General features: G+C 46.5%; 1 protein-coding gene across 14 annotated transcripts in view; it reads right to left on the bottom strand.

Moving 5' to 3' along the window:
• Positions 1–13,149, bottom strand: part of FGGY (FGGY carbohydrate kinase domain containing) — a 425,323-nt gene that overhangs the window by 400,461 nt on the left and 11,713 nt on the right. For 6 of the 14 annotated variants that reach the window (XM_047872219.1, XM_047872228.1, XM_047872226.1 and 3 more), the window contains one exon: positions 2,050–2,264. The exons of 3 other annotated variants lie outside the window; for them this stretch is intronic. In XM_047872219.1, coding sequence (XP_047728175.1) covers positions 2,050–2,250 — 201 coding nt within the window. In that variant the 5' untranslated portion in view covers positions 2,251–2,264. Of the gene's footprint in view, positions 1–2,049; positions 2,265–7,566; positions 7,688–8,768; positions 8,788–9,657; positions 9,785–13,149 lie in introns of those variants that run through there. 5 more of the 14 variants (XM_047872220.1, XM_047872224.1, XM_047872222.1 and 2 more) reach the window with 5 other exon arrangements.

The following is a 13,149-nucleotide window of genomic DNA, read 5'->3' on the forward strand; positions in this document are numbered from 1 at the left end:
GTGAACGACCCAGCTTGAGAACAACTGCTCTCAAGCTCTTAACTCCCTGAAGTCCTTGAAAAAGAAGACACAAGACAGGATGTATTTTACATCACCCTTTGCCCTATACCAGCGCTTATCAAAATCTTACATACAAAGAACCCTAAAGACAGGGAGTGAGCGGATAGTCCCAAAAGGTACCTCCCTAATTGACTCTGATGTTTCAGCATTTTATCTTACTTCATTGTCCTGCACCATCTACCCATTTCCGTTACTGTTACCATCACCACCACAACAGGAAAACACAGTGCTTCCTCATTTCCAGGCACTGTCGAGGCACTGTATATGCATTAACTCATTTGATCCTTCACAACAACCCCGCTGCAGATAAGGTACAATCATCTTTCCCATCTTACAGATAAGGAAACTCAGGCAAGAAACATGAAGTAACCTGTGCAAGAAGACAAGCTAATGAATGTCGGAAACAGGATGTCAATCCAGACAGTCTGGCTCCAGAATCTGTGCCCTATGGTGTGCTAACTCCTGAATATAAAAATGCTTCCCTCTCTAAACCTCATACCAGCCATGAGCTGCGAGTAAATGTGTCATGCTTATCCCATGCCTTCTGGCACGCAGTCACACAGCCATACTCCAGGTGAGGGGACAGCCTGAGACCCAAGAGCTTTATCCCAATAGCCTCAGTGCAATAGCCTCACTAAGGACCAATGCCCAGGGCACTCATGGGGGCTCACAGTGCTCAAACAGCTGATGAGCTGGCCAGCACCGGGAGATGATTAAAAATCTACCATTAAACCAAGCTGTACTTAGACCAGACCTTTTTTTAAAGTAGCTTTTCATCAGGGGATTATATTTTCTTCTTGACAATTTCCTTAATGGCAAGAAAGGCTATATGTTAGAAGAACAAAGGAGACCCAAGGGCAAAGAGTAGAAGATTCTCACCAAGGCGGGGGCCAAGAGTGAGGAGGGAAGAGGAAAATTAAACAGGCAGAAGAGACATGCCCCCACTTTTATTCCTACAGAATGCTCCAGCGCTGCCCACCCCCACCCTCCTCTCTCTACCGTCTTCTCTGGGGGCACTAACAGCAGCCCAGAGCTCATTAAAGTTTAAACAGACTGATCAATACGGACAGAATGGTGAATTGTCCATCTGCAAATTACCAAACCCTTCATAAATATTTAAGGAACAAAACTAGGAACAGAGAGAAGAGAGAAACCAGGACTTTATTTTTCCCTCTAAAAAAACAAAACAAAACAAAACAAACAAAAAAAAAACAGACAAAAATATCTCTGTAGCTCCTGATCATCAGCAGGCTGACTGCAATCCAAGGCCACTCAACATCAACATCTGCCTGGCACAACTCAAAGTTTTGCTTCCTCAAAACACACATGTGCATGCCACTGCGCCTTTGCACATGCTGTTGCCACTGAACAAAATGAGGTTCCCCAACCTGTCCACTTGGAAGGCAGGACAGTCCAGTGACTAAGGGTGCAGCTCTGGACTCAGCCTGCTTACGGTTCCAGTCCCACCATGAACCCAGTCCCCTCATCTGCCCTGTCAACCATTCACCATTGGGTAAGTTCACCTAACCTTTCTGTGCCTATTTCCTTCTCAATAATACAGGGGTCGTAATAGTACTACCTTCATAAGGTCATTGTGAGGATGCACATACACGATGCATGCTACCACGGTTTACAAAGCACTGGGCACACCTGAAGGCACAGCAGGTGTCAGCTATGATTATCAGGACTTCCTCCACATTCGGTCACATGCGACCAGATCATCTGCAGGCTCCATATCTGTCCCATCTACCTGTGCCCAAGATCCCCTTTCCTCAGCTCCAGCCATAGCCACTTAGCCCCCAGCACCTACTTGAGTCATAGTCTAGCTGTCTATTGATCTCTGTCACTAGCCTATGAGCTCCCGTAAGGTAACGCCTGCATCAAAAGCACCCCAACACTGTCCCTGACACCAGGTGTACAAGAGACATGCTCAGCAGGTGAGGGCAGGGGAGCATCTGCAAGGGTAGAATGCCACAGCTGTGGCCATACCTTTGTGACAACACCACATGCGGCCCAGATGTCCTCCGAGGACTGCTCATGGTGGTTGAACTGAGGCTCCCATTGGTTAATTGGCTGGTCTGCGAAAGCCAAAAGGACTCCCCTCTGGTCCACCAGAGCCGCACGCACACTGCCCGTTCCAACGTCCACACCCACGTAGTAGCTCCCTGGTTCCTGACCTCCCCCGGGCATTGCGGTCCCTCCACCTGCAGAGATCAAGGACAAAAACCACACTAAGACCAAATAGGTCTACAAAATTGGGCATAAAACATCTTGAAAGTGGAAATAAAAGGAGTGCAGCTGACTGGTGGTCATTTGCTTCCTCGTTCACCCAACAAAAATGCAGAGTGGTCACAGAATGCTGATGGACACATTGAGCTGGGTGGTGGGTCAATGAGATAGGCAAGGCCTTAGACATGGAGTTTCCATCTTGGAAGGAAGTCAGATGTGAAGCAGCTACAATCTCACAATTCTTTAAGCAGAGGCATGATACCCAGTGAGTAAGAAGTGCTTTACATGTAAATAGGGGGTGTGGAATCCAGAGAATCTAGAGCTAATAGATATGTATTTATTCTCATTAAATTTGAATCAAAGTGAGGACAGTGGCCACAGTACAAAAAAGGAACCTCATCTACCCTGTCAACCATTCATTCAAAAAATTATCTACTGAGCACCTGTGACATGCCAAGCACTGGGAAAAGTCCATGCACCCCTCCCGTATTCCTCACTGCAACCCCAGAAGGAGTCTATTTAAGTCATCCGAATTTATAGATCATCAGAGGAGACTCCAAGAGATACGTCACTTTTCTCTTAAAGGCAGGTCCACACACTTAGGAAGAGTAAATGACACACGTTGTACTGATGGGGAAACAGGTCTCTGAGACATGAAGAGAGGCAGCAGCATCATTCACAGGCAGCCCAGACCCACAACTTCCCATCTGGTACCGCCAAGTCCCATGCATGCCCTTCCCCTCGTTCCCTCTTAACAGCCTGCAGGGTCACTTTGGAGAAGAGGCAAATACACTGCAGCCGAGTCATGAAGAGACTGAGAATTGGGAAGGAGCCTCTCGGGGCACAGGATCAGGAATTTGTGAGACCGTCTGTTTTCTTTGCAGACCCCTTGTGAGTTACAAGGAAATCCGACCAGAGAACACTCAGGAATTCCTTGGCCGTCATCACCACTCTAGGTCCCTCTGGTCAGATTAGCCCACATGACACAGAAATCTCCCAGCGACTTTCATTTCCCAGATCAGCCTTTCCAAGAGCAAGAACAAGCCCCCAAGACAACAGCGCTGGTGAACAGGCTACAACTCCCCAGGTGAGCCCGGGGCAGTCTTTGCACCCGGGAATCTCATTTCAACCGAGAAAGTGGCCTGAGCCCATCCATTTCAAAAAGGTAATGCTTCCCTGGCAAAGCCACACTTGGGGATGCTAAAACGCAGCCAGCCCGCAGATGTTCAGTTACTGCTTCCTGGATATTTATCCCATTCAAAAACAGCTTCATGAAAAGTGACCACTTCTGACTTAATCACAGTGATCTCCCAATGGTGTTTGCCCCCTTGGGCTAGCAGGCTCCCTGGCAGGTGGAAGGGAAAACGGGGAGGCGGTGCTGGGGAGCCACAGCCAGCACACGTGCTACCTTCAGCAGGGCTTCGGAGAACAGCTCCCAGGCTCCAGCCTCCACGCTTTCTCAGCCTGACTTCCTCGCTTACATGCTTTGGGAGCTACACAGGATCTACAGCACCAGACATCAAGCTACGCATTCCTCAGTGTTCTTCAAGCCATGACTCACACAAAATTTAAGTGAAACAAGTCAAAGTGCAGCTGCTCCATTTGAAGCAAAGATCAGCCCAGCGCCCCTCCACACCTCTCCCTGCAGCCACCCCTCTGCGGGGCCCTTTCTCAGGACCCAGGATGGTTGAAATACAGCATGGTGTCCTGCATGGCATCCCAGGCCCACCACGAGCTTCCCCGTTTGCTGTCAGGCATGTCTAACACAATCCCACCAGGTCTTACACCAACCCCAGACATTCTGAGACTCCTCGCAGGTTCTCAAGGGCTCACCCTGCCTCGGGGCTGCCCCACCGAGGGCTTCCTACTTGCCCTTCCCTTCCTCACACCTTCCTCTCTTGTGAGCCTGGTGGCCACAGACTCACACTGCAAGCTTCCAGCTCAACCATCTCCCCTTCAGGAAAGACATCCTTGCCTTTCCCTGTCCCTCGCTGCCACCAGGGTACCATGTCCCTGCTTTCTTTTACAAGCTAACCATTGTGAAATAGGATTTGTTTTCGGTTCCAGGTCTGTCTCCCTTACTGGCCTGAACCTAAAAAAAAGGAACTAACTTATTGATTTCTGGATCCCTAGTTCCTGGTATATAATCAGTTTTCAATAAATGTTTCCTGAATGAGCAGCTAGATCAGTGAAATCAATAGAAATCATGGATGAACCTCATGCTTTAATAGTTCGAATTCCTAATTTTGTACCTATACGCACGTGTGTTTCGTCTTGATTCTAATCTCTGTATGCTTCATTCATCCAATTAACATTTACTGAATGCCTACAACCACATTTTATTAATTCTAGACACTCATTTTTTTCATTTTACTTCTCTAAAATCAGTAAATCCTATAATCAGTGGCATCTTACAATCAAGTGGTAGCATTTTCTTTCTTGGTGATGCATGAAACAATAATGCATCTTGTAATCCATGACTGATATTCAAAGAAATGCAGAATGCACCAGGCACAGGCACCCTGCTATGAGCGGAGGACAAGACAGGGCCCTGCATTGGCTCAGAGCTACCTCAAGTTTCTTCCTATGCAAACAGGAGGAAGACTGACCAAGCCAGTTCCTCCATCTCCCTGCTACTGACCACACCACAACCTCTTTACTCGGAATTCCCTTTTAGCTTCTCACTGTCCCCAGCGTAAAGGCCCAGGGGTGCTCCTAACACTGATCCTGGCTTGCGAAGAGCCCTCTGCCCTTGGCTAGAATTCCCCAAGGCTATTCGAAACATTTCAGAGAGAAACAAGGAAATATATAGGAAATCAAGAGTCTATACAACCATTCCGGCTCACCCTGACTGGCCAGCCATCCCCCAGCTTCTCGCCATTCCTGCTAGCCCAGCTCTTCAAGCCTGGGTTCCTCACTTTTGTCTCCGTCTTCCCCTGCAGGGAGTGCAACATCTTATCACCCACCACCCACAAGTCCAATTTATTTCCAGCAAAACCCAGAGGCACATTTCCACTCTGGAAACACCTAGGGCGTACCTACCTCAGTTCTGGTTTTTGGACCCATGTCCTCACTAAAGAGGCAAGAATCTACCCTTCAGGAGAGCTCCTACTTCTTCTTAAGAAGGGTGGAGCTTTACTATTAAATTATTAACTCCAATGTTGCCCAGATCACAGCTACCCCCAGTGCCAACCCAGAGCCTGGCACACAGCAAGAACCTGAGTCTTTGTGACTCAGTGGATACCTTTAAAGCCTATCATTAGGGAATAATAAAAGGCGCTACGTCTACTGTGTCCCCAGTGCTCTGTTCAACAGCTTGCTTACATTACCATACCACATTTAATCCTGACATCAGTCCTTCAAGGTTAATTCCTAATATCATCCCCATTTTACTGATGAGAAAACTGAGTCCTAGACAGGTCAAGTAACGTGCTGCAGTAGATCATGTCTCTAGTAAGTAATAGAGTTGACAGCAAACCCCTTCCCTGTGGCTCCAAAGTCTCTAACCATTCTCGGGGTGCTATACTGCCTGACTCTCCTCCATCTACTAAATGCCTATTTGCCAAGGACCCTGCCTACTTTGTCTAAGATTGGCTGATTCAGAACTCAAGGTGCCCCCCTTCAGAGATGGCCCCTTCCCCAATGTCAGGCTGCCTCTCTCTGGCAAACCGCCCGTTTCTAGACCACATTACCAAAGCACTGGTCAGAAAGAGGCAAACCCACGGGGACAAGGGCACCATACCTCCTGGCACTGTTCACACACGCCTCCCAGTTCATGTTTTTCTAAGGAATAGAGCCTAATTAAATATTTCAGGTTCACCATGTTTCCCATTACTATAGTTTTAAGTGATCTCTTTGTGATTGTTTCCACACCTGGACCCTGAAAGCAGGGAAGCAAGTTAAGTTCAAGCCCTTGGACGGCTTCCCTGAAACTCGACCCTGAGAGTTTTAAAAACTCTGCCAGAGAATTCCCTGCAACTCAGATCCCTTGTCTTGCCGCTCTGTGCCCTTTGTTCCCGGGTCGCAGGTACTCTCTGCTGTGTCCTGTACTCCAAACTGTATCCCGTGCACCTTTGCCTGAAAAAATAAAATACCTGCAAAATTGAAAACATTCCATTTTCTAATTTGTTAAGAAAAAAAAAAAAAAAGGATTAGGATCCGCCTGTGTGTCTGGCACTTGCATACATGCCTTAATCTCTTCCAAATGAAACTCAACCGAGTTGGTAAACCCATCACCATTTTGTACTTCAGTGTGACGGGGAAAATTCGCCCCAGTCACACGAGCTGTAAAGAGCAGCACCCAGATATGAACCTCGGCCTCTACAGCAAGTGTGGGGATCTTTCCACAACAACCTCTAACGACCGAAAACAAAATTCTTTGTTAACTTCTTCAATGACGGTATCAACAACAAATGTAGCAACAAGTAGCAATGATTAAGCTCTGCTCTGCAAATCACCCTCACGATTTTGTGATTCCATCCAATCCTTGTAACAACCCCGTGAGGCGGACAGTGTGAGCCCATGTTCCAGTTAAGGAGACTGAGATTCTCGGCAATTAGTCTGTTTAACGTCACATAGCATAGAACCTGAGGAGCTGGGACCGGAGGCTGTGCTGGAATGGCTGCAAAGCCCACTTTATGAATGCTGGGGGTCAGAACTTTGGTACCATCTCATTCTTTTAAGCAAAGACGAATGAATGCTCTAAAAACTCTGATTACTATTAGGGCTACAGGGAGGGTGACAGGCAGGCAGAATGAGGACATGGACTGTGGGGGCCACGAGAAAGAAAAAGAGAGAAATTCAGGTTGCGCCGGACACAAGTCCTGGGCCACCTAACTTCTCAGTCTGCAAGATCCTCCACAGGGCAGAAAGAGCCTCCTGTCCAAGCCCCCAGTATGCACGGGACTCATTTTTAGCCCCGATTCATGATCAAAAGACTGCTCCTATGATAAATATTTAGATGGCTCATTAAATAATAGCTTCTATAAATATTAGAAATATGCCACAGGAAACCACAGGCTTCATGGCTGATTCTTCAACAAATGTGCAAGTTGTTCAAATGCAGCGTGAAAAAGGAAGAGGGACATGAACATGGGAGGCAGTTCTTTGCAAAACTATTTCAGTAATTCTAAGAAGGGTGTCAAGGCTACAAATATTGTGCCCAAAACCCCTCATTTGGGGGTTGTCTTGTATCTTTCCTCCTCCTTTTCCCCATACAACCTAATAGCAAGAATATTGTTTCCTACGACTACAATCCTCCAGAGTGAAGGAGCTTACCTTGAGTCCTATTTCTTCAAAAAGGCCACTCCACCAGGATCAATTAGGTGACAGTGTCCACAGAAACAGTGTCCCAGGGATCTGAGAAGGAACTCAATATCCTCTTTCAACTTTGATCTCTGGACTCTGCTGTGAGCTCAGGCACATGAGTTCCACACAATTTATTTATTTGGTTAGTCAAATTGCAAGCAGGCGCTTGGTAAGTTTGGAAAGAAAGAGATAAGCAATGAGGATGCCTGTCCACTTCGGCCCTCTAACAGAAAGAACTGAACAGCACTTCAAACGAGTCTCGCATGCTGTAAGATGGCAAGAAGGCTTCGGATGGGAGATAAAGGGCTCATTTGGCAATAATAACAGTTGGCAATTCATAACAACTGGATGCCTAGTGGTTTCACCAACAATACCCCTGGAAGAAAACAGTACAGGTTGCTCGTGGCCAGTTTTCCTCTTAAGGTGAAAAACTGTCTCCTATGGCTCCAATCTCCTAGTATGTTCACGAGATTAACTGAGATTATAGAACTGAAGTGACTAGCATAGCACCTGATGTGTGGCACACACTCCATAAGGAGCTCCAATCGTGAGGACTATTATTATGTCCCTGCCAACACCGGATCACCTCTGGAGACCTGCAAAATACCCCGCCCCTGCCCGGGTGTTCTCACTCTAACAGCTCAAATCCCAGTAAACGAAGCAAATAGTAAATACTTTCTCTGTGCCAGGACACTAGGACTCTTCAGCTGAAAGAGACAGGATCTCTGGCTTTAGAGCTGACAATCTAACCTAAGAATCTGACTTCTGAAAATCAAATGGTGACGACTCAAGTTATTCCCGGTTTTTGTGCTTCCAGCAAAACCTAACACACCCAGGCAATAAAACAGCTTGCTGCTGCTGCCGGAACCCTCGCCACACGCTGGGGACCAAGCGTCCTATCCCAACACCACCTTTCTCCACAGAATGCGGAGATGATGGTTGGAGGTCGAAGTACCAGCTTGCTGTTTGCATCACTGCTCCAACCACGAGATCAGAAAGTCAGGATTTGTCAGGATACTGAGGGTCTTCATGTTCTGAACTAAGCCCATGTTTAAGTACAAGCCCCGGGTATCCAAGGAGGTGTAAAGTATTAAATCAGACAGGAGAAAGGCTGGCTGTTCTTTCAACTCAAAGTTGGATTCCCAAAGGCAGAAAAAAAAGTCAGAACTCACCAAACCCCCGTGCCTGCCTCACAATGTGGCAGCCACAGGATCAAAACTGAGCCAGTCCTGGATGATGACCAAAACCACCGCCCTCCACAAGCCACACAGGCAGGACAAAGCAGCTGACCCAAATACAAAATCCAACCATGTCGAGGACAAATGCACAGAACAGGTCCTAAAGAAATCATGGACGGAAAATCTGACTCATGAGAAGACATCCTCAAACTCCAACAACAAACACCGCCTTAACAGCAGATGAAACTTTGGATCTCCCACATCCTCTTCTGTAAAACCCTGCTGACTCTCTCTTCTTTTCAATCCCTGGGATCCGATAAAGCAACTCCTTAGAAGCCTTTTATGACACCCCACCAAGCTATTCTCTCCACACAGAAAGGGAGAGGGGACACCTCATTTTGAACACCCATCCAAGTATGTGCTGTGTCTCCCATTTACAGACGAGGATGCTGAAATTCTGTGAGGATCGATCTCCAGTGGATGGCCACAAAACCAGAAGACGAAGGAGGCTGTATTCAAATTCAAGTTTGTCCAAGCCAGAGCAGGGCTCTTGCTGCTGTCCCTGCTACAACGTGGCTTTCCGTGCTAAACAAGGCACCTTTATCCTGGGCAAACTCAGAATGCCCTTCCAGGTTTGTTTATCCTGTGAAATCTTCTGGGACACTCAAACATTAGAAATGGTTTCTCTCTGCTCTGATTCAGAAACACTATGTCACCCTAAATGCTACACTAATAAACGTGAGATACTAATGGACTGTTTGTTCTACTAGCTACTTCCTAGTACCTGCCTACTGGCAACACAGTGTAGGGTAACCTAGGAACGGGGCAAGTACCAGGTTGTGGGGGAGAGGGAAGACTTTTAATGTATACTAGAGTCAAATACCTTTTAAAATAAAAAGTCTCTAGGGACTCTGCCCTTGGAGAGTTCCAGAAGCACGATCAGCAAGCCTGTGTTCCGTGTGAGGCCCCTGGCTTCTCCCTCAGGACAATCTCCCTCCTTGACCAGGCACCTGTATGGGGCGGCGGGGAGAAGATGGAGAAACTACTTGGACGAGGGGTTTTCTCATCTGAGTCGGTCTATCTTCCACAAACCCAGTTTACGCTGAGTTCACTAAAACTCAGAGCGCGAGCCCAACAGTCTCACACTCCCATGCCAGGAACCTGAAGCAGAAAAATGGCAAAACGGGAAGAGGGTGAGGGCTGGCACGCTGATTATAAATGCAAAGTTATTATAGTGTAACCTCAATATGCCAATTACCAAGCTAAGCCCGTAACGGGGAAAACTGTACACAAACTCAGTGATTTATTATTACATGGACTCTTCTTTTTGGAACGTGAATTCCTGACCTCTGAGTTCTGAATAATTTAAGTATATATGTAGTTTCTCTCCCTCTGTCACTTTCTTCTCCAAGAGGCTGTTGATTTGCTGACATAATTAACTATGAACTGATTTTCTACAGAACTAACCAGACCTTCAAAGCAAGGCTCTTATCATTAGCATATTGGCTGAAATCCAAGGCTTTTCCAAGAAAAGTCACTCAAATTAGAACAACAGAAGAACCCCCAACCTCAGTGACTGCTGTCAGATGTCAGCAAATTCAGGAAAGGCTCAGGGCAGTATTAGCTAGAGCAACAAAATCCCTTCCCCCAACACAATCTTCCAAAACTCCTTCCTCCAGAGACCATGCTCAGCCAGAAGCCGGGGTCTTTGGCCTCTTCTTGTGTTTACCTATTTATGAAGCATGACCAAGTGGATTTTAGGTCCAAGGTGAAAGGCATAAAGAACGAGTTATTTGAAGGTCACATTTTACACTTGGGGAGCTGGATGGTGCCATTTTGCAAACATGCCCTGTCAAAATTGCCAAGAGCTATGGGACAAATTCAAACTACTGACTGAACCAATGCTGCTTCTGCCCCCAAAAAACCCAAGCTCTTTATTTGGCCCCCAAGGACCTCAAAGCTCTAGTGCCCACCTGCCTCTCTAACCTCACCTCCCTACCTCCCTACCCCTCTCCCCAATCTCAACCCCCTATACAACAACCCTAGGAGCTACTAGCCATCCCTTAAATGAATGTTTGGCACCTGTGTTCATTCTGTTCCCTCCTCCTATGATGCAAAGAATACAAACTTGCAGTTCACAGAAAAAGAAATACAATGAACACACATGAACACTCAGCCTCACAAATAAAATAATGGAGGAAATGCAAAACAAAACAACATAAATTCTCATGTAACAAGTTGGCAAAAATAGAAAACTTTGATATTACCCTGTTTCTGCAGGAGTGTGGGGCAATAGGTAGTTTCATACACTTTTAGTGGGAGAGTAAGGGGTTCAACCTTCTCTAGAACAATCTGGCACTATCTATCCATTTTTTAAATCTCCCCTTCTACCCTACAGGGCTTTTTTTTTTGTTATGTTTTTGAATGTTTATTCATTTTTGAGAGAGCAAGAAAGACAGAGCATGAGCAGGGGAGGGGCAGAGAGAGAGGGAAACAAAGTATCAGAGGCAGGCTCCAGGCTCTGAGCTGTCAGCACAGAGCCCCATGCAGGGGGTTTTGAACCCATGAACCGTGAGATCATGACCTGAGCCGAAGTCCGACGCTTAACTGACTGAGCCACCCAGGCACCCCTCCCCTACAGTTTAACTTCTAAGAATTGATGGATTGGCTCACCTAAAAGATATACATTAAAAATATACACTACAACATGTTTTCGTTAAGGCAAAAGCACACTCACAAAAACCCTGGAAACAAATTAAATGTTTACTAATAGGGGACTTACTGCAACTTCCACATAAGGAGCTATTAATACCAATGAGAAAGGGGCTAAAGAAAAATGTTAATGGTATGTTATTAAATAAAAGAGCAAGTTCTTAGAGACTACATTTGTACTAGTTTTTTTGTTGTTGTTGTTTTTTGTTTTTTGTTTTTCTTAAAGACAGAGCATCAGTGGGGCGCCTGGGTGGCTCAGTCGGATGGACGTCCGACTTCGGCTCAGGTCATGATCTCGCAGTCTGTGAGTTCGAGCCCCGCATCGGGCTCTGTGCTGACAGCTCGGGGCCTGGAGCCTGCTTCAGATTCTGTGTCTCCCTCTCGCTCTGCCCCTCCCCCACTCACTCTCTGTCTGTCTCTCAAAAAATGAATAAATGTTAATTTTTTTTTTTTAAAGCATCAGTGATTCTAATACCGTGGTCTCCAGAAGAACAGCATCAGCATCACCAGGGAACACTCGAAATGCAAATTCTCAGCCTCCAGCCCACATCTACTGCTTCAGAAACCCTGGGAGTGCAACTCCACAGCCAGCACTGTAAAAGCCCTCCAGGTGATCGTGACAGATGCAACAGTCTGAGGGTCAACATACTGTACTAAGACCTAACACACAAGATTCAGGAAGCACACAACCAACTCCCGCTTCCTGCAGTGACACCTAGGGAAAAGAAAGGTGGTGGAAACGTGGAGGACATTTTGAACTTCCCCACTCTGCTGTCGGAATGTTCACAATGAGCAGCTAATACTGTAGTAACAAGAGAGATCTTCCTGATAGTGAGTGGAGCTTTGCTCTGTATGGCTCCCATCCTCCACACCTCATTTTTGTCCCGTGGGATCATCCAAACCACCTAATTCCTTTCAGGGGAGCTATCCCTTTCAAATGCTTTATGATGATTCTAGTGACTTCCTATTGGTCTTCTTTCCTCCAAAACTATAGGTTTTCAGTTCCTATAAGCGCTCCTCCATGCCATGGCTTTTTCTAAAATAAAAGGGATAAGGTGCACTTGATACGTTTAATGAGAATGGTCTTCAGACACTCACGTTTCCATGTGATGTTGTATGGAGAGCAGGTAAGCTGTACTACCAGCACACGGAAACCTGCCTGGAGACCCACTGGATGCAACATATACTGGGACAAATCAGGGGCCCATGCGGCCCAATATCCAATGACACTAAGAGCAGAATAATTTGTTCAGGAGAAAAGGGAAAGGGAGCTTGAATATGTTCCCAAACTATCTCCAAAGGAGGGCTCTGAGGGAGCCTTTGTCAACTACCCTCCTCTTCCTACTGTTTTATCATGATGTATCTTCACATGAATCCAAATGTTTCCCAAACATACTTATAGTTTGAGCCAATCCTCACCTTGGATCTCATGAGGGCTGACTCTTTGCCAAGCACAGTATCTGTGCACAGTATGACGTGACCCTGCTAATTTTCCCAACCCTGGAGGGATCCATACTTAGAAATTGGGGAACTAAGGTTCTGTACAGTAAGGTCACTTGGCCACCATCACAGAACCAGTAAAAATCAGAGAAGGACTTCAGTCCTATGCCCCTTCCACCAGGTCACCGAATAGTTTTAAATGTCCTAACAGTAGCCTCATTCT

Source organism: Prionailurus viverrinus, chromosome C1 (assembly GCF_022837055.1).
Source record: "Prionailurus viverrinus isolate Anna chromosome C1, UM_Priviv_1.0, whole genome shotgun sequence".
Taxonomy (NCBI): Eukaryota; Metazoa; Chordata; class Mammalia; order Carnivora; family Felidae; genus Prionailurus; species Prionailurus viverrinus.